We start from the raw sequence: 22,423 nt of genomic DNA on the forward strand, positions 1-22,423 counted from the left end.
CTGATAGCTAATTGTTATACTTTCTAATAGTTCCATGAAAGTTGTGAATTTGTAAATTCTGTTTCTTTACTACCAAAGCCCAACACCTAGAACAATACCTGGCACGTAGTCAGCCCTCAATAAATTTCTGATGAATAAATGATGCATATCTTCTCAACCAGTAAATATTCATTGAACCATTGTTATGTGCTAGCATTGTGTTTGGCACTGCAGTTTTATAATGATAATAAATATACATATGTTCTGGCCTTGTCTAGTATGGAAGACAGCATGAAACAAATTACTCCATGGAATGATAAGATCAACAACAGAAAGGTATACAAGGGACAGAGGCAGCCCTGTGCTACTCAAAGCATGGTTTGTTGGCTGCTGCTGGTCCATGGACTATTTGGATCAGTCTGTAATGAATAAATACAAAAACTGAGATTACATGTTAGGAATAGCAATGTGACATTACCATAACGTTTTTATTACACTTTACGTAAGTATTGGTCTGCAACTTATTGGAAATTTACAAAATAGAAACTTCATCATAATTTGAGAAGTACTGGCACAGAGAAGGGAGTGACTAATTATATTTGGGTAGGTCATGGAAGTCTTCCCAGAGGAGGTGACCCTGAGTTGGGATTTGATAGTGGAATAGGAGTTTGTTAGGAGGGAATGTTCTTGATCCTGGAAAGAGCTTGTGTAGAGGCACCAAAGTGTGATGCTGCATGATGTGTGTGGGGAACTATAATTAGTGGGATAAAGCTGGAATGTTGATGCGGCAGAGCCAGATGGGGATCAGATTGAGGAACACCTTTTATGCTTTGTTGAAGAATGTAGGCTTGATTCTGTGGGTGAGGGGAACAGCAGGGAAAACACATGATTAGATCTGAGTTTAAGAACTACTACTACTACATCATAAAGAGTTGTGACCATAGGTTCCATTCTTTGATTTACCCCACAGTAGGTTGGGTTAGTTCTTTTTTCTGTATTTCTTATGTCCTCAAGTGTTTATTTTTTTGGCTAATACAATGGGCAAAACTTTGGTGTCTATGGAGTTTTCCACACATTCTTCTCCTAAATCACAGCTTCAGTCACTGCAAACCCTGGGTCTTCCTTGGATGCTGGACACTAACCCCAGCACCTAGGCAGAGCCCCAGGGCAGGCAGAACTGGGCCAGGGACCATAAGGAGCTCAGAGTTGAAATCCTAACATCAACAGTTCCCATTTTCAGGTGAAAATGGATGCTGGTTTCCTGTACTCACATCCTCACTCTCTGTTCCTAAGAGAACATCAGGCCTTTTCACTAATGTGTGGTAAGAGGTGTTATATAGTGTTATATAAATAAATGGACAAAGGGAACAATCAAAGTTTCATGCCCAGTACTGGGCCTCACAATGGAGCCCAGGATCTTTATTTTACTTCTCTATTTTCATCCTCGTCACGCTGAGGTCTTTCAGTCACTCAAAACACACGCATAGAGAATCCATCACATTGTGGGTGCTCCTCGGGGACTGAGGTGACAGCGGTGACACAGTCAACCTGGCTCTGCCCTTGGGCAGCTCATGCTCTCAGGCCCTCAAGTCAGGCACATGCTATACTTGACCTTGCACACCTTGCACCCTGCACAGGCTCACCACCTAAAGAGACTTTTAGCACTGGTCTGTGAATTCACACATCATGACAGCATTACGGCACTGGGCCAGGCACTGTTCAAGTGCTCCTTTCTGTGAGCTCCTGCAGTAGGAACTAGATTGTCTCCACAGTCCGAACAAACAAGGCAAGACACAGAAAATTTAAGTAACTTGCCCAAGGTCTCAAAATGAGTTAGGGGTTGGGCTGGGATTTGAACCTCACCATTTGCCATATGCACTATTCTATGTTATGTGGCAGTGAATAAAGCCCATATCACCACTGTGTTAGTGCTACAGACCCCAAACAGTTAACTTAAAATTATTTTCTTGGTGGCTTTTATGATTCCATTCATATCCTGAAATTCTGCTTTTGCTTAGTCTAACATGTAACCAACACTTCGATATTCAACCAACACTTCGATATTCAGAATAGGTGCAACCCTAAAGGTTAGTTCTTTCTTGTTAGTGTGGAGAATGGATTGGTAGTCAATGAAACAATAAGCAGTTGTTATCTATCATTCTCCATGTAAATAGTGCTTTGATTTGAATGCCAGAGGTTTAGACAATTAAGAGGCTCAAGACAGGACTTCGCTTACCACACTGTAGTACTTACCTACACACTGCTCTCCACGCTTCTGATACCCTGGAGGGCACTGACATGCAAAGGAGCCTCGTAAATTGATGCACACTTGGTCTGCCCTGCAGTTGTGTGTCCCTGCAGTGCACTCATCTATGTCTGTCAGAGACATGCAACAGAAAGAATTGTAGTTGGTTGTGATGTCGATGTTTCCTCCATTTTGCTGTTATACTTTTCTTAAACTGAAGTTTTACTTTATTTTTAAAACATTATAATATTGGTACATTGGAAACATTTAAAATTATAAATTATTTCAAGTGTTCATAGATATCTTGAAATAATTTCATAGATACCAGTGTGCACCACTGAAATTTAATAAATTTTGTCATGCTTGCCTCAGCTCACTTTATTTTGTTAGAAAATGAAGCATTTCAGAGACAGCTAAGGCCTCACTCCATCCTCATCTCTTTATCTGCCATCTGCCACTATCCTGGTAGGTGCAAATGCTCCCGAGATGCTCTTTATACTTTCATTATATAGGGATGCATCCGTGAGGACATATGATATTGTTTTGTGTGTTTTGAAATTTAAATAAGTTGCATGATACTTGCTTTTTCCATCCAATGTATTGCATTTGGGATCATTTCTATTGACAAATTTCTAAAAATCTTCCCCCAAACTGGGTATAATCAAACTTTAATATTACACATTCCCTTGCTGGTTTTTTTTTTTTTTGCAAAGGGTAAGACAACACGTATGTATAAATCTTTCACTGTAAATTCAAAATGCAAAGGATTTAATTTGATCATATTCCTTTAGTAGAGATAGACTGGTATAGTTTAAAGTACATATTTTCCCAAAGCATTTTACTTCTGGGAATAATTTACTAAATGTGTCTTAAGGAGTAGGAAGGTCACAGTTCTAGAAAAGTAAAAATGCTCAGTCATAAGATAATAAACCAGTTATAAAGAATTTGTTTGGAATCAAATGTAATGTGAATTTGTGTGTGTATATTTATATCTGCGTAATTTTTAAGTGCAATTTAAATTTGCCTTCTCTACATTACCTTTGTATTCATTCAGATCTCCCATATCATGAAGTTAAATAGTACAAATGAAAGGATTACACAATTTTGGCATTCTTCAACAATGGAAGACTCTAATAAGCTTCATTAAAAATATTGTAAAACTTGGTGACAAATTTTGCATAAAAACTGAGACAGACTTAGGGGGTCTTAGATCATTACTGTGGTAGACCAAGGGTGGTGCTTTGGAAGAAATAGTGGGCCAAAAATCAATAATAAAAAAAAGGGCCATCAGAAATTAGAATTGACTAAATTCCTGCCTTCGCTTTAAGAAGCCCGGAGAGTGGCCCCTAGTGTGTTCTGCCTTTCAATTTTCTGTATTTCCAAGGAGATTTGCTGCATTTACACTATGTAATGTAATAACATAGGAAGTTCAGGTTGTAAGGAGGTTGTCCTCAGACATCGGCTTCACTTAGCCGGGTGTGGAAATGATAAGACAGATTCTTTCCGTAAGAAAGAGGGAAGGGAGGTGAAAAATACTTGAGTGATGTATGGCTGCTTATTGGATAGTAACCTATAAAAGCATCTACTTACGTAATTCTTTGAACCTGGTTTTAAAGTTTTGGCTAAGTTTTTCTGTTATTTTTGTTTTTTTAAAATTTATTCTTAGGACTATTATTATTACTTTCAAGTCAGGTTTACAAACTGTCTTTTTTAAATACTATGCAATGGTGCAACCATCTTTCTTTGAAATTATCGGCTCTATTATTTTCTCATGTGCATTTGATGAAAACCTTTCTACTGGGGTTTCTTCAGAGCTTTATGACTCGATAATGCAGAAATGACAGCAGAATTCTTATTGTTTTATGTCAAGAACATTTGCCAGCATTTGCAGTGATAACAGTCCTGAGAGATATGGCAATGTTAGATTCACATGTGCAAGTTTCCTCAGAACATGCTGGCAGAAGATCAAGGGCTTGGGCTGGCGGCTGCATTTTCTAAGAGAGGCCTCACCAGTGGCTGAGGCTTTTTTTTTTTTTTTTTTTTGAGACATCTCTTTGCAAACTGCCTCCACCCCACAGTATTCCTGTTGTCCTACAATTTTCTTCCTACTTTCTTGTCGTTCATTTCTATGTCTCTTTGATAAATAAGCTAACATTTCCAGTGTAATTAAGATATCAATAAATAGGTTTTAAACATAAAGACTTGTGTTACCTGTACCACTCCTTCTTAAGAACCAGGTCTGTTTACCTTTTGAGAAGGATTATTTAATAAAAATATTAGATCAGTTAAAGTAATTTAATTTGATATAATCAAACAAAAAATAAAATACCCACTGCCTCCACTGCCACTATATTCTTTTCCTTTATCAAAAAAACAAACAAAGCTGCGACAGGACTCGCCTCACCTAAGATTTACTGGTGATTATATTTTCTACCTACTTGGACTCACAAAATGGTTAAAAAAATAACCTCTACATTTCCATTTATGGCTTCTCTGACTACAAGTTATCTAATACTGAAGGATATAGATAGACTGAATTTCTTCGAACTATGTTCATTATAATGTCCATTTATTAGTTTATTTAAATAACACAATTTTATTATTTTGGAAACTATACTTGGAGATCCTGTTATTGCTTATTTACACATCTCTAAAAAGTCATGTAAAATTATATATAAATTCTTTTATCTTGGTCTTTTCTACTTTTATGCATTTCTGTTTGTCCAAATATGAGAAAGTTCAGTGCTATATGAAAATCACTAAAATATACAACTATGTTAGAAACTCAGAGCAGAATATCCATCCCTGTACAGATGTTCCAGAAGACCTGGCTGTCCCAGGAGTGTTTATGAAAGTCCACTGCTCTCCGCCTCTTCCTGATTCACCACGGCACAAACACTGCCTTTTGTAGGTATTTCCACCATGTGTAAGAAAAATCAGTTTCCTATATTTATATGGGAGAATATCTGCATTGGCAAAAACAATGCAGGGAAGCTACTTATTTATAAGGGAAACTACTCAGGTCAGCTATAATTTACTGATAATATAAAAAAGTACTCTGGGGAGAGGAGTTTTTATTTTGTTTTTAAATGATCCATGATTTACCCTTGACAGTTAAGCTTGCTTGGTTTCTTAGGCAGTTAATACATGTCCTGGGCCCTAGACCCAAGCTCATTGAAGGTGGGGGTCTATGTCTTTGTTTTGCCTATATTCCTATTACCTAGTATAGTGTATGAAGCATGGTAGGTTTTCAGTAAATGGATAAATGAATCATTACTGTTTGCTGAGAATTGGTGCCTAGAGTTTGAGGAAGGTAGGATCAGTGTTTTATCTCGAGACCTAAAAATTTATAAGGCAGAGTAACAGGCAAAATCTGACAAGCACAGCAAAATTAGCAAGATGTCAGTAAATGGAAAATGATGTAAAGCAGTTGAGTACAGAAACACAGTAGCTGTGAAGGAATAAAGCAGCATCAGAGGAGGGTGGCCGCCCAGGGTTTGCCAGAGGAAGTGAGTTCTGAGCTGCATTTTGAAGAAGGTGAGATACATGGATTGGCAAGAAAAGGAGGCTGTTTCTGGGCAGAAGGTAGGTGGCATTAGAAAACACTGAGACAAAACGGGTTTGCATGAGAAAATGGCAGACAGATGGAGTGGGCATGGCTGGAGGGGCTCTGTGTGAGGAGCCTGGTGCGGTGCCTGGCTGAAGGTGCTCATGGAATGCTAGCTCAAGGCATGAGTAAAATTGAGGGCCTTAAAGATAGGATTAGAGAGTTTGGATTGAACACCATAGGAGCAGCTCTGAACTATGCAGACATAGCCTAATGTCAACATTACCAAAGAACAAAATAATACAATGTGCTTCCTAAAATATCACAACACATTTCATCATTTTTAATACATTAAGAATAGCTAATGGCAATATTTGGTTATTTCCTCATTTTTCAAAAATGTGCCCACTCTCTCCCTCCTGGTGATTTATACTATTATAGGTGCCTCTCTTGCTGACTTTGGCACCATGAGTTGCTTTAAATAATCCAGTCTAATCTTTGCTCAGATCTCATTTCTAGACTCTTTAATCACACTGACCTATGGAACCACTTATCTGGATTTCTCTCAGAGTTAATGGAGGCACCTATGTCCATGTCTCTCTGGTGTCCACTAAGTCCCTGCTAAGGCCCTCATTCTCTATGTTTTTGGCTCTTTCCCTTCAGTCTGACTCATATTTCCCAAACCCCTGACTCATGCTGCTTTCTCTCTCTTATGCAACATTTTAATCTCTGCAGTGTTCTTTCCATAATTTGATAACTTACCACAACGTGGAGTCACTTCAGGGTGTTTTCATGGGCAAAAATAATCTGCACCTTGAATGCTGTAGAGTACCATTTAGACTTTTCTAATTTATGCTGCTTTAGGTTTAAGAAATAAGTCAGGACTACTTTTGAATGAGTCCATAGAGTAGTGATGAGAATACACTGAAACAGGAGGAAACACTTGAAATTATTTCTATTCTGTCACTGTTATGTGATCTAGGACCACGGTATCTTTTCTTTTGCTCTCTATTTCTCAAACTGTAAAATGGACTATTTATGATAACACGCAGGTTTAGAAAAGTGTTCATAATCTTCAAAACATATCCTTTTGTTTCTAGACTATAAGCACTTAGAGTAAAATAATCATATCTTTATTAGTTATGTGTGAAAAACTGCATGCTTTGCAAATATTATTTGACGGTGCTACTCTTTCAACTCCCGTGGTTAAAGAGAAGGTAGTGTTTGAGGGTTGCTGATATTTCTTGATTTGTGTCCATTTAAAACCTTATTATATCTATCTTCTGAAACCATACTTATTTATCTCATAAATGGAGCAAATCAGGAAAAAAAAAAAAAGGGTCAAGATTCACGTTTGCTATAAGGAGGAGCTACTTTACTCTTGCCCTCTTTTTTTTCCATTCTTAATGACTTTAGATACTCATCTGCTCAGAATGATTGTTCCTAATCCTTTCTAGTGACGGGGTGATAAATTGGTTCTTACCAAAGCACTCTTTCTACTATACAAAACTTTTTAAATAAAAGGGACTCACTGGGTGAAGACCTTATAGTCATTTGGAGTATTCACTGAAATGTAGACTCGGTGAGGTGTCTTGCCTTAACTCATACAGAACAGATTCAAACGTACGATTTCCATTTTGCTTCTGCAGTTTAGGTCTTCAGAAAGACTTATTTCCTTAGAGTTCTGGATAGCAGAACTGTAGTCATATATATTTTTATTTTTTCTTAGCATTAAAGAGGGGATTTTTAATCTTGTAGCACCTTGATTCTTCCTTTGCATCTTCCTTCTACTTAGAATAATAACATGCATAGCTCTCCAAGTTTTCAGTTTCCCTCCCTAGTCCTTAGCCAATTATCAACAATTTTTGTCAAAGTCTTTCTAGTTCCCTTGCTGCTTCCTTCATAGTACTGGAATCATTTATCTGGGCCAAATGCCCAGTTCTAGTTAGCTTTTCACCCTTCTGAAATGATCAGCTAGAATTCACTCAAGCTAAGCAGTTCTTGTGGAGAAAATAAACACTGATATTAAGTTTAAAAATGAGAACTGTCTTCATTGATGGCTAGCAGTAGATTTATAGTTCTAGATTCTTATCAGTTCTGGAAAAACAGATTGTTAATAATTTGGTGTGCTTTAAATGATAAACAAAAATATCACCAAAATCAACAAATATCCCTGATAGTTCATTTCTTTGTTTTAGAGAGTGGTGAATCAAGTGTCCTGGAAGTCCTTGGCATTGCAGTGTGTTCTAACAGAACCCTGCAATACACTTTTCCCATATGGGAAAATCATGCTACATGTTCTTGGAGCTGCTTTTCCAGAAATGATGATGGCTTTGCATTGCAAATACACTCCCTCTCACCTAGTTTCTTCTGCAAGCAATAGTGTTCCACATTTGCAATTTGATTGGAAAATTTGCAAGATGGTTGGATGAGGTTAATGCAGTTCATGAACATGGGGAAGAAAACCAACTGGTGCATGTGAACGATCAATCTGTGACTCATCTGTACTGCACACAAACCAAATGAACCAATTGGTCATAGGCTGAGACAGAAGGGTGAGCAAGGAAACAAAAGCTTTTATTCTCATTCTTCATATCCTTTTGCTCACTGGCATAATGAAGCATATTCCTTTCAGAATCTTAAGGAAACAATGTTTTCTACTGATAAATGATTGTTAATTGTTCGGAGCATTCTCTGGCATCTACGTGAATATGTCACACCCAGCAAAACTCACTTTTTTCTTCTTAAATTTAATTGTTCATTAAAAAAAATGTTTGGGAAAAGATGATCCTGGTATTTGGGATATCACAACCAATCATCAGTCTGCAACCTTGTGGAGGTAAAATTATATTTGGAAACAAGTAGTAATCAGTCTCTGCTCCAAGGTGGTCAGTACTAGGAATTAAGCACTGTCTGTGTGAAGGTTTAAGCCCATTTTATACATAGTAGGGACCTGCTTCAAAGTGAATGGCCTTTGGAGGAATTATCATCACACCCTATAATGGGATGCCTTCACACTGACACATCAGTTGTGTTTTCCTGGTGCCCCACTACTGAACCTCACCTTTTCCCACATCCCCCACCTCCCTGGTCCCGGATTAAACCCTGGAGAGTGAGGAACTGAATGGAGAATAACTACATTCAATTGAGTCCACCAAGCTCTGCTTGGACACTGTGATTTGATTCTTGGCCTCCTTCCCGGAGGTCTTACAGCCAGAGCAGTCAGTCTTCCCAGCCCAAAGCACACACATTCCTGGCTTACTCCTTTAGGCAAATCATCACTTGAGGTCACATAAGTCCCGGCTATGGCAATGCCAATTATAGTAAGCATGGCTTGGTGACCTCCTAATTGTATGAGACCAATTACATTATACTTGTTCAATCAACAATAAACAGCTTTTGTGCCCACTAAATTGAGGCATACTACTAAATTTGGTGACTATAACCTTGCAATACTTCAACTCATTAACTGCCTAAGTCTTTTTCAGCAAAGTGTATCTTTGTGCCTCTTGCCTTCAGAGCATGTTACCTTCTTGTGTATAGCTTCCTGCCCATTTCATTACATCTTACTTATGATATTTCTGCACAATGTTTCCCCATATTCCTCAAGGTCCTTATGATTTTTTTGAATTCCAAATGGAGCAAAGAAATAGGATAAGGGGGAAGATGGACTTACCAAATTTGCACTAAATTTTTTCATTTCTTTTTTTTTATTCAGAATTCTAGCACAATAAAGAGCAATAAAAGGGATAAATATGTGGGTGGATCTAAATGAATAGTAATTGTAAAAACACTAATGGTAAGGTATTTTGTGATTTATAAAATACTTAGAATTAAGATACATGAGAATAATTATATAGGTTGGCAAGAGGGTAAGTAGAGTTTAAATATTTTAAGGCCCTTGCTTTGTCTGGGAAGAGTTTAAACTACTACTATAATTTATTTTAGATTTTGATAAGACATGGATGCATGTTTGCATAATCCCTAAGTAAAACACTAAAGGAAAACTAAAAGAATATAAAACTACAAAGCTACTAGAGGGAAAAATGGAATAATACAAAATACTATACCAATCTAAAGAGAAGACAAGAAAGAAAAAAAAAAGGAAACTAAAATGTGCAGGACAAATAGAAGGCAAATAGTAGAATGGTAGTTTTAAACTTAAGCATATCAGTAGTTGTATTAAATGTAAATAAACTAAGTGCTCTCACTAAAAAACAGAAATTGTCAAGTTGATTAAAAATGAAACCCAAATATGCTGTTTCAAGAGACCTAATTTAAATATAAGGACACAGGTTGAAAGAAAAAAGATGGAAAATATACCAACCAAAAGAAAGTTAACTTTGCAATATAAGTATCTTCTTACTGTGCTCAATCTACAAGAGAAGAAAGTACAGATGAGATCTGTACTTGAGATGGTTGGCTATGAGAGTGGACTTCAGGGTTTTGAAGGGCTGCTTAGAGAAGGAAAAGACCTTGACCATGTATTTCCAAAGGCAGAACTGGAATAAATGGGTATAAATGCAAAGGAGGCAGATTTTAGTTCAACGTAACTAGCATATAAAATAGACTTTTAAATGAGTCTCGGGGGCATTTTACCTTATAATTCTATTGGGGGAGGAAACAAATTTCTCAGAAAATACGTTCTCTGAGATCTGTTTCAGTTTTAAGAATCTGAAATTAACGCTTACTTTGATGAGCTCCTGAGTGCTCTTTTAAAAAGTATGTAGCTCTAATCTCTTCTCCCCTTTCTAACTTAAAATGTTGGATCCTGGGAAACCTGAACAACACGCTCTTGCTTTCTTAGGGCCATGGTTATTGTCTCTATTTCTTCTTCCCTCCTTTTTCATTTTTTAGCAGTGACTTCTCCCTCCCTTTAATCTACAGGATTAAAGGAGAGTCTAAAAATGGACTCATCTTTTTGGACAGTATTAAAGGGCTCCGTTAGCAGAGTGGGATGAATAGAAAGTTCTCTTCAGGGCCAGCCCTGTGGCTCACTTGGAAGAGTGCGGTGCTGCTAGCGCCGAGGCCGCGGGTTTGGATCCTATGTAGGGATGGCCGGTGCACTCACTGGCTGAGCGTGGTGCTGACCACACCGTGCCGAGGGTTGCAACTCCCTTACCAGTCAGAAAAAAAAAAAAGAAAGTTCTCTTCAATGTTTAAATACACAATTGTGTACCTATAAAGTTACATACCTGTCAAGAATTTAGAGTAGCTTAGTGTCTGTTTGGCAGAATAAATTCTGAAAAAATCTAGTGGAGAAACATGCCCTGTACATGGTTTCTATGTCAGTAGAGTACAATAGCAGATGGATCCACTCCAGTTATACAGTTGATATGTTAAAGGTAGATGCCAAATTGAGTCAATCTTAAAGATAATTTCTTGGCATGAATAAACAGAGACAGGAAAAAATGCTTTATGTTCTCAAATCTGTTATATATACTTACAGTGGTTACTGCATGGAGCACATCCGTGGAGTCTATCATATTCCACATTTTCATTTTGGAAGAAAATGGAAAAACTGAGAAATTCACATTGTTAATTTTAAAATTAGCCTAGGATTAGTTTTCCCTAGAAATGTAATAATTTGTTTATTGAAACCTTTAAACAAAAACTTTTGGCTTCAGGTGCATATGTGGTTAATGTGGATGACTGTGAGGCTGCCAGGTAGGTGGAAGGAGGTCCCCTGTCAGGGACCTTCAGTTATGGGTCTCTTCACGGTTTCCAGAATTAGAGGAATAGTATTATTCTCTTACTGCTAGTATTTCTAAGTTCTAAATTATTTCATTTGAGATTGTATCTTTCTTGAGTTGCTTATGCTACTTTTTTTCTTAGTCATATTATACCAGGAATTAATGTTTATGTATAATTTATTATACCAAGAATTAAAGTTTAAGGGAGGACTTGATCTTTTTGGAAAGTCTGAGAACTACAAAATAAATTTTTTTTTATGCATCTCACTGATAAAAATATGATTGAGACAGGAGAGTGGGTAAGATCATGGGTTTTAAAGTCAAATAAGTCTCAGTTCAAATCCAAGCAATATCATGTTTCAGTTATGTGTCCTGGGCAAGTTATTTAACCTTTCCAAATCTCACTGCCACATCTATCAAGTAGGTATAATACCAATTTCACAATGTTATTGTGAAGACTAACTGAAATAATATACAACCAGAATGGTACCTGGTCCATAATACATGCTCAATAAATTGTACTTAACAGCATTTAAGACTGTAAGTTGGCAGTGGATCAGGGTGGCACTTGTGTTGTATACAGATGGAAGGAAGCAAGAAAACTACAGAAAGTCAGAGATTTTAATATAATTTTCTAGGTACTTGCATATAATTACAAATTCTATCTTCATTTCCTTGCTTAGTGTCATGTTTTGAATATGGTCCTTCCAAATCCAATTGGGAGGAACACCATAGCATGGAATGACCTTCCCTTTTTTGGGCATATTCCAGATGGATGTATACAAGAACAGGAAAAGTCAGCCTTTCTTTCTTAAAGTTAATTCTCATTAGGAAAATTTCAGATGTTCAAACAAAAGAGATCTGACAAAACAAAATGAATCTAGCATCTTTTGCATGTCATAATATTTTCTAATAGGAAATGACTGTCAATGGCTATAGGACCCCTTCCCGGCAATGGAGTGTTAATATTTATAAAAACTACTTAGCAAACAGCTTTAACTAGATCTCTAATTAGAACCTATGTAACTCCAAGAGAGACCTTTAGTGTCAACAAGTTCTAGCTAATGAAATACATATGAAAAATGTAAATTTTAGCAGCAATTTTTATTTATTATATTGAGTATGTCAAGGACATTATGGTCACTATATTTCAAGGCAGTAACGAAATTATAAATCAGGACTAGAGAATAGAGAATATTTTCAAATGTTGTAGAAATAACTGCATACAAACCCAGGACAAGGGTTTCTGGTTGTTTGTTCCTAAGGACAAGGTTCAGAGTCAGACTCTAAGATGAAAACACTGGATACCTGACTTATCAAATGAGCAGGTCTAAGGAGTCTCCACCAAACAGAATGGTGATCTACACCGCTTGTATTTAATGAAGCATCAATTCAGTCATATCACATAGGAGAGTTTGATTTGGAGCCAGTTTTTGTTTTTTAAGTACTGTGTGGTTTTATAGTAAAACTATGGCATATTATAAATATATTCTTTCAGAAAGTTAATTTTGATTTCTTTGAATACCAAATGGCCTCTTCCGAATGTTTTCATTATAACTATAACTGAAGGTAAATTATATATATGTATATGATTGTCTCTTATTCCCATATTAAGGGCATAACCGAGAATTAACAGGAAAAATGAAAGAATTTAAAGCCTGAGGAAAAGCACTATATTTATGGTAACAGCATGACAAATCAGCCTGTGGTAAGGCTGACTTCCTTCTCTGTTGTTTTCCTGTCCTACCTATCTCCATCCTGCATTTCTGACTCCTTCTTTCCATTTAACTATTCAATTTTGCATGTGCCCTTCAGACCATTCTTTTGACTTGTGACTGCTGCCACATTTGAGGTGGTGTGAGGGCCAACTCCCTGCCACCTTCACCTTCCTAGTGTGGCTGGGCTGCTGTCAGGCTCCCACAGCTCCAAGGCCTGCCTGTGACTGCACACGTAGGTGTTAATAAAATACAGATGGCACTGTATGACTGATCTGTACCTTTACTGTAATATAACAGGTGGTTCCATACAAAAAAACTTTTCCTTTTGCTCCAACTCACCAGTGCCATCTTAAATGACCCTCCCTATCAGCCAGGCTACCTACTTACAGACTCATGTGCAACACACTTTTGCCTCTTGTCTGCTCTTGTCTTTGAGTCTCCCTCTAGCCCCCTCTACCTTGCTAGGGTAGATTTCCCTTCAAGGTCCAGCTTACGTCCACCTTTATGCTTCTTCTCTTAAGCTCCTTTGGCGAACATAAGAGCAATACAGGAAGCAGCTTGTCTAACTGACATTTGGGACAGCTGTATGAGCAAATTGTCCTTGTTAAGAGAGAGATGTAGCAGCATGCTTGCTGTCTCTGGAAAGTCAACTGACTTGGTGAGGCCCCTGATGGCCGCTCCCCACTTCATCCTTATCTAAAGCCACCTTCAGGACAAAGGGCTGTCGGTGGCATCTGGTGTGGTTCAGGGTTCTAAACAAGTTTTACTCTGACCACTTAATCCTGGCATTCTGCATTAGGAAACCAGCAGCTGGATAAGCCCAGGCACACATCAGAGGCCTATGTAATTTTATAGCCTCATCAAAACCACACTGAGGTATAATCTCATGCCAGTTAGACTGGCCGTTATCAAAAAGACAGAGAGTAACAAATGCTGATGAGGATGTGGAGAAAGGGGAATCCTCCTACACTGTTGGTGGGAATGTTAAATCAGTGCAGCCATTACGGAAAACAGTATGGACATTCCTCAAACAACTGTAAATAGAACCACCATACAATCCAGCAATCCCACTGCTGGGTGTAGACCCAAAGGAATGGAAATCATCATGTCCAAGGGATACCTGCACTTCCATATTTATTGCAGCTCTATTTACAATAGCTAAGAGTTGGAGCCAACCTAAATGTGCATTTATAGATAACTGGATAAGGTAAAAATACACAATGGTATATTATTCTGCCATAAAAAAGAATGAAATTCTGCCATTTGCAGCAACATGGATGAACTTAGAGAAAATTATGTTAGGTGAAATAAGCCAGGCACAGAAAGAGAAATCCTGCATGTCTTCACTAATAAGTGAGAGCTAAAATAAATAAACAAACAAACAAATAAATAAATAAAAGACACAACAATCACAATAATTTGTTGAGCTTTCAAAAGGAAAGAATGGAATTGAGGCCACTGGAGATGGGAGCGGGGAGGAGGATTAGTGAGAAATCGGCAAAGGGCCACAAAAAATGATTACATTGTGTAGTGATGAATGTAGTAATTATCCTGAGTTGAGCATCATATATTGCACACAAGTATTGATATTCAATGTTGTACCCCACAGATATGTACAATCAATTATGTTTCAATGAAAAAAATTAGCAAGAAGGTATTTTTTTATAGCCTTAGCTCATTGAAAATAGCAATTGAGCTCTTTTATCAGTTTTGATGTATAAATTCTAGCACTGTCTATTCTAAGCTTCCATAGTATTTATACATTATACTATCACTATAACAATTTTTTTTGGTACAAGATTAGGGGATGCTGTGTCAAATAAGGTGAATGTGCAGAGCCTCTCATAGCTTCTGCAAAGGCTGAGTTACAATTTTGTTTTCAATACAGTCTTCAAATAAGTTTTAGTAAAACTCTAAAATGGAACAAACCTCAAAGAGTAAAAATCTTTTAAGATTTACATTCTTACACAGCATTTACATTCAATATTTACACAAGATTTACATTAAGAATTACAAAAATATAGTGATATTCTGTGTGGAGAAAAATTATAAATGGTTTGAAATAATGCACTAAATGCTGAGTGGTTTTCTAAGGCTGGTTTGACTTCTGCAGCTTTTCCTCAGGCTAAGATATTTTACCCACTGCATTATATTTGATAACAATTTGAGTTTACAAATAGACCTGTGCTATTTTTAGAATGAAATCTATCCTTAATCTGCCTTTGTAGCACTGTTACAAATGGAGAATAAAACCAGTCCTAATTGGCTACAATAAAGTTGTCTAGCCAGGCTAAAAAATTAGAATTCAGAAATAAATTTTAAAAGTAAACGATGCATTTCATGCATTTAATTCTTCTGTGAGCAAAAAGGGTAGACTTCGTTTAGATTTGCGTAAGTAAATTTCATATTGATACAGGACATCTTCTGCTTGGTACAAAGGAAAACTGATTATGTTGCCTCCCAACATCTTCAGGATGAAACGCACACTTTTTGACATGACATGCCAGGCCCTTCATGATTTGACTCTTGTCTACACTCACATGTGGCACACTGAAATCATGGAGAACAACTGTTGTTCCTTTCTTCTGTCTTTTACTCACAACCTTAGCAAATGCTGTTCCCTCTGCCTGGAACATTCGTTCTCTTTCTCTCCTTTCCCTGGTTCACTGAAGTCTAATTTCCATAACTTCCTAACACAGAGGCCTGGTGTCACCTTCTCTAGGCAGTCCCTAAAATGGGACTCAAAATGTCTCATTGTAATTACTGCCTGCTTCCTCAAAGACTGTGAGCTCTTTGAGGGTAGGCCCCAATGGCTTATATCTTTGTACTCTCAGCAACTGCTATGCTTCGCAAACAGTAGTTACTCAGGTCTGTTAAATAATCTCATACTTGGAAATTATGTTTAAGGATCCGGACAGTATACCTAGTTTGTGGTTTTGTGCCATCTTCCCAACTGCAAGCAGTGTTAAGCATTGTTAAAATTTCCCCCACATTATTATTCCTAAGTCCAATATGAAATTTAAAAAGTAAATCCAGGTACTACCACATCATTTGCAGCAGAGCCGCCCACTCTCGAGAAGAAAAAGTATAGGCGTGACTATTGTTTATAAACTGTTTCAGAAAAAAACTTAAATAGGTTTTGTTGACACCTAGACAATCTAGGTGTCTTACCTTTGCAAACGAGCTGTAGAATTTTCAAAGAAAAAAAAAGCCGAGTCAAGACTTAGTGAAGTGAGATCTAAATCCAGTTAAAATTCATCTGGATTATTCCATAAGCTAACCTATATATTCTTATGTTCTTAAATTTTTGCTTTATCAGTTTAGCAGTCCAGCCTCACCCCGACTTCCAAACAAATGTTCCTCTTTCCGTACTCCTTTTAAATTCTTATTTTGAAATAAAAATAATTTTTAACTAGAAAATGCATTTCCCCTAGACATATCAGGAGAACTCGTTGCTCTCCTATATCTGCATGACCAGATTACTCCTTAGTTCATGCTTATTTGCAGAATGAACAGTGGGGGCTTGTGGGCAGAGTGGGCCTCTGGATAAATGCCTCTTACCATAATTTCCATAATAACCGCACAAACCTTGTTATAATCAGGGCATGACTCTGCTTAGGTTGAGTTCATTGCATTTTGCAGGGTCACAGCCTTAAACATGTTAAAATAACAGTAACTGCTATTAATAATCTATGTTTAGACATAGTTTATAGTTGAAGACTTTCTCAATATTCCTTCAGCTATACATTATGACTAATGAACATTCAACAGTTTAATGGATATGGGCATGAGGCAGAAAGGCTTATTGTTCAGAAGATCATTTAAGGGCATATTTAGCTCCTAATTGGTTATTTCATAGGGTGCCGGAGCTGAAATTATACCATCTTATTAATCTGTAATTGACGTTTACCTTTGTAATACCTGTGAATAAATGTATTGCTAAGGAATATTATAAACCATTTACCTTACTAGGAGTTAAACTTGTTTAGAATGAATGTTTGACTCAGGAGAAGTTCTTGCATACAAAAAATAATGAATGTGTCTGTTAGAAACAGTTTTTTAAGTAATTATTATGATCCTGAAAATAGTCCTTGTGATCAAACTCTCCTTTTATGCCTCTTACTAGCATCATTGCTGTGTGTACAGTACTTGAATGTAATGCAATTCTTTCTTGAAAAACGTACTCACTTTTCAATAAATCAGACTGATGTGTGCTCTCTCCTCCCCTATCCCCCATCCTAGCCCTATTGGGATGGTTTAATACATCTAACCATATGTGTATGCTTATTTTCCTCCTCATCTTACAACTATCCGGAGGTAGTGTTTTCATTATGTCACTCCCTGCTCAAAATCTTCCACTTGTATGACAGTACTAAATCTAAATGGCTTAACCAAGAATTCAGGGTCATACGTAAACTGTCTTCCAATGACTTTTCTAATTTGTTTGCTGCTGCATACACAGTAGCCCTCCTTTCTCTCAGCCCAAACGGTGATACAATATGGTCATCATTGTGCCATATCTGGGGTGTCCCTCCAGCAAAGCCTTTCCTGCTCTGCTCAGGTTTATTCACATCCAGTTCATTCTTCATGACTTAGATTACATCCACTGTCTCTGAAAAGTCCTAATTGGCCACCTGGTTGCAGCGCCGATCCCTCCTCTGATTCCTCTGGGTTTTTTGGTAACACCATTTACCATTGATTACATGGTAACTGAGGCTCTTAACTGGATTTGTTGGCTTGAATCATTGAGCTGAGTTATTTGTATCACTTAATTTTTAAAAACCTAGTCTTATCTTACCTGTTCAGAGAGACTGAAAAGTCTGCCTTGTATGCCTAATACAATAGCAGTTATATCTAGTACAGTGTGAACATGTATTAATGGAATGCACTGATACATGAGTTGATGAATAAATAACTAAAAATTGAACAAATTAATGCATGAATGGTGCAGATTTCAGGGTATACATGGAGAAATATATCCTAAATTTACTCTAACAATTTGGGATCTAGAGAAAGAAAGGCAGGCAAAATTCTTAAAAACCAAGGCTCTTGGTATTTACATTGTCCTTTAATGCCTAGAGGGTCCAGAAAGAATGGGTTGGAAACAGGTGAACTTTGCGTATTTGGGAATTTAAGTGCAGTATGGGGTTACGGTAACACACGGCCACACCATGTCACCCTTCCCTTCCACCCAAGGAGGAATCGTGACCTCATTCTCCGGGAAGTGGACACTGCTCCAGTACATTTGCAGACCGCCTCTCTGAAGGATTAAATGCAATGCAAAATGGAGAAGGACAGAACAAATCCTACTCAGAGAGTATGCATGAGTTGGGGTGGGGGGTGGGGAGTCACTGCTGAATTTTACAGCTTTTTTTTCTCCTGAACCTTTGAAAAGATCAACCCTGGTTTCAGTTTAGTGTCGGTTTTTTTTTTCTTTTTCCCCCAAAAGAAACCTACATGGCCACTTCTTCAAATTTGCTCCAGATGGATTTAGTCACAGAATGATTGATTATCCACTCAGTTGTGAGCTATGTGGTTAAGCTCTGAAACCTACAACAAACTGGTTTGGAGCTGTGTTTCATAGTAAGTGGCAGAAAGGATAATCCTTAAACTGTCATTTTAGAGTTAGTGATGAAGAAAGAGGAATTTAGTAGGGCTACTTATGTCAAGAGAATGTATTGGGCAAATGGATCGCTGAATATGAGGAGACAGAATATGAGCATAATGCTTTTTTTTCCCTCTGGGCTTCACGGTAAAAGGAACCAGATCTGACTGTCAGCCCCCCTGAGGGCTGCTCCAGCTTTCACTGCTTGCCTCATGGAACAGACCAGCCTCCCCAGGGTGTTCCAGGCATGAGGTCAGAGGCTGGCTTCTACCTGGCTGCAAAGCACCCTCTTATCCCACAACCCACTCAACAGGCCCACAGAGCTTTTTATTATTGGCATCGGAGACACCTGGACAAATCTAGAAAGTAATCTGGGGAAGAGTAAACTAAGGAGAAAATGTACTGAACTCCATAGAGAACTGTATTATGTACTCTAAAAAGCAAATTAAGAAAGTTTGGTCCATTTCCCTCTTCTTTACCAAAAAAAACTCATCCTTTGGATTTTAATTACTCTTTTAAATAACTTAGTTTTTCATTAGCTTTTCTCTATTCTTTCTCTCTGGTTAATTCACAATCTGGCTACTAGCATATTCTTTTGGGGGAGACTAGGTATGGCTGGTGGCCTTCCTTTCACCTCCTTACATTGTTCAATTGCCTGGATCGCTCGGTTTCCACCTTCACTGATTTTTCTCTTTTTTGGTCATATATATCTTTTCTCTTTCCCTTAGAGTGCTCTTCTATTTCATCAGTGGCCTCCTGTTGAAAAATAAGTCACTATCATGCCTCTTATCAAGATACCTAAGCCTTAGGACCCTAAGAAAGTTCATGTTGAATTTTGTTGCTTCTAAATTTTTAAACTCTTAAACAACCTATTTATTGTAACCTTAGGTTACGTTTAGCACATATTTCCTAGTAGACTTTTGAAGCAAAAGAAAAGATATAAACACATTTAAATATAAAAATGATGGTTCTAGAAGCAGGTTGTTGAATTGACTGTGGGAAGAAAAATGTGACCAAAACAGAACAGGGATTTGCATGGGGGAGATGGAGAATATGTTCCACGATTCCCTAATGAACACACAAATATCACAATGCCTAGGACAAAAGTTAACATATAAAGCAAGAACAGTGTTTATTTTTCTTTTATGTTACATGCATGTGAGTACATGTTAATTTGCAAAATAAAGGGAGTTTTTGTGCTTGCTCATAAAGTTTTTGTTTCATGGATATTGTTTACTTGTAGAGTAAAGTAAAAGAAGATTTTAATTTAAAAAATGTTTTTTCATGTATCTGTTGGCCAACACCACTAGTATCAGGGAAATGCAAATTAAAACCACATTGAGATACCAGCTCACTCCAGTTAGACTAGCTATAATAAAAAAGATGGTGAATAAGAAATGTTGGCAAGGGTGTGGAGAGAAGGGAACACTACTGCACTGTTGGTGGGACTGTAAATTAGTACAACCACTTTCGAAAACAATTTGGAGATTTCTCAAACAACTACAGACAGATCTTCCATATGATCCAGCAATCCCTCTTCTGGGTATATACTCAGAGGAATGGAAATCATCATGTCGAAGAGATACCTGCACTCCCATGTTTACTGCAGCTCTGTTTACAATAGCCAAGATACGGAACCAACCTAAATGTCCATCAATATATGATTGGATAAGGAAACTGTGGTATATATACACTATGGAATACTACTCTGCCATAAAAAAGAATGAAATACTCCCATTGGCAACAACATGGATGAACCTGGAGAAACTTATGTTGAGTGAAACGAGCAAAGCACAGAGCGATAAATACCGCATGTGCTCACTCATATGTGGGAGCTAAGAGAGAAAGGAAGGAAGGAAAGAAAGACCACAGTAGTGCGTGATCCAACAGAGGGAGGGAACATTCCTAGGACTACAAATTGGAGTTGGGGGGAGAGGGCGAAGGGGAGGAAGGTTGGGGGATAATTGGAAGGGAACGGGGAGTACAAGGGTAATTTCTGGTGGTGGGTATGCCCCCAGTATGAATCTGGCCCCCACATCATAGGCAGGAGGGGGGGACAATCAGCTTCGTGTCTCATGAATATTCATAATAAATAAATAAATAAATAATTTTTTTAAAAAGGAAAGAAAAAAATTTTTAAAAGTTTTAAAATCAAAGGGGATAGATCATTTAGGAGTGGTTTTGGAGAAGACTGACAGCATTGTAGAAGTCCCAGGTCAATGAAGAAGAAAAGGGAACACTTACTCAAAAGGAGCTGTTAGAAGGAGCCAGGCTCTTCTGGACAGTGCTTTGCCTAAGCGGCTGACCACACCCATCACGCTGCATATCTGAATGAGTCATCCGTGTCCTGAACTGCTGTGGAATGGGTGCATTTTCCTTTTAACTCATGTTTTACTTTTCAAAAAATAAAATTCAGGATTTAACTCTAAAGGTTTGGTTGGAGTCAATTCAGGGGGAATTTTAATTGCAGATTGTGGCAGGAAGCTTCTGACATGGCTCCCAATGACGCCAGCCTCCTGGCACTCACGCCCTTGAGTGGGGCCTGGACTTAGTGACTTGTTTCTAATGAACAGAGTAAAGCAAAAGTAATGGGTTGTCACTTTCATGCTTAGGTTACAAAAGATTGTGATTTCAGTCTTATTAACATTCTCTCCTGATGGCATCATTTCTTGCCCCCTCACCTGCTTATTCTGATGAAGAAAGCTGTCAGGTTGTGAGATGCTCTGTGCAGAAGTGTATTAGGAATTGAAGGAATTGAAAGCAGAACTCACGAGGAACTGAGGCATCAAGTGAATCCTGTTAATAGCTACCAGTGAGTAAGCTAGGAAGTGGATCCTTCCCAGTCAAGTCTTGACATGACTGCATTCTGGTGAGAGACTCAAAGCCACTGGACCCAGCCAAACCACACCTCAATTCTTGACCCAGAGAAACCACAAGATAATAAATGTTTATTGTTTTAAGCTGCTAAGTTTTGGGATAATTTGTTACACAGCAACAGATGACTAGCACATAGACTTCCTTATGGTTCATATGAAATGAAAATAATGCACAAACTCAGTCCAGAGCCATTGCTTTGGTTATGAGCCTGGTTTGAGTCTGGGGCTGAAAAAAATTCCACAATGTGAAATGAGCAAACGTGTAAACTTTAAACAGATTGTTCTTTGTTGAAAGGTACTCCTGTCCCCAATGAAGGCAGAAAATCTTAATTCAAAAGTCAAGAAAATAATAAAGGGCTGGTCACAGTTAGTGCTGACACCTTTACATTTTAAAGGAATTTATATTAATTCACACAAAGTGTATATTTACTGTGCACCAAAATAAAAATAACTCCTTTCGGAACTAGGATTGAAATGGAGTCCTGAGCTGTGGCATGAACCACAATAATTACACCTGGGGGAAAGACTGCAGCATTCTATCTTTTAAAGCTTCAGTGATTTGATCCAGACTTTTAGCAAACAACCAGTACTAAGTGTGAACTGTTTTGTCAATAAAGCTTCAGTTCATTAGAACTGTCTGGGGTTTTTTTTTGTTTGTTTCTGAGTCATTAATGCTATTATAATCACAGAAAGCACCTGCATTCTTCCCAGGGCAGATTTTAGCTTGCCCTGGTATGTTTTCCTCATAAAAATGAAATCC

General features: G+C 37.7%; 1 protein-coding gene across 2 annotated transcripts in view; it reads right to left on the reverse strand.

Annotated features, from left to right (window-relative positions):
- The window catches only part of EFEMP1 (EGF containing fibulin extracellular matrix protein 1), a 61,261-nt gene that overhangs the window by 16,570 nt on the left and 22,268 nt on the right, over window positions 1-22,423 (reverse strand). For both annotated transcript variants that reach the window (XM_063078588.1, XM_063078589.1), the window contains exon 5: window positions 2,233-2,355. In XM_063078588.1, the coding sequence (XP_062934658.1) occupies window positions 2,233-2,355 (123 nt within the window). The remainder of the gene's footprint in view (window positions 1-2,232; window positions 2,356-22,423) is intronic.

This window comes from Cynocephalus volans, chromosome 14 (assembly GCF_027409185.1).
Source record: "Cynocephalus volans isolate mCynVol1 chromosome 14, mCynVol1.pri, whole genome shotgun sequence".
Taxonomy (NCBI): domain Eukaryota; kingdom Metazoa; phylum Chordata; class Mammalia; order Dermoptera; family Cynocephalidae; genus Cynocephalus; species Cynocephalus volans.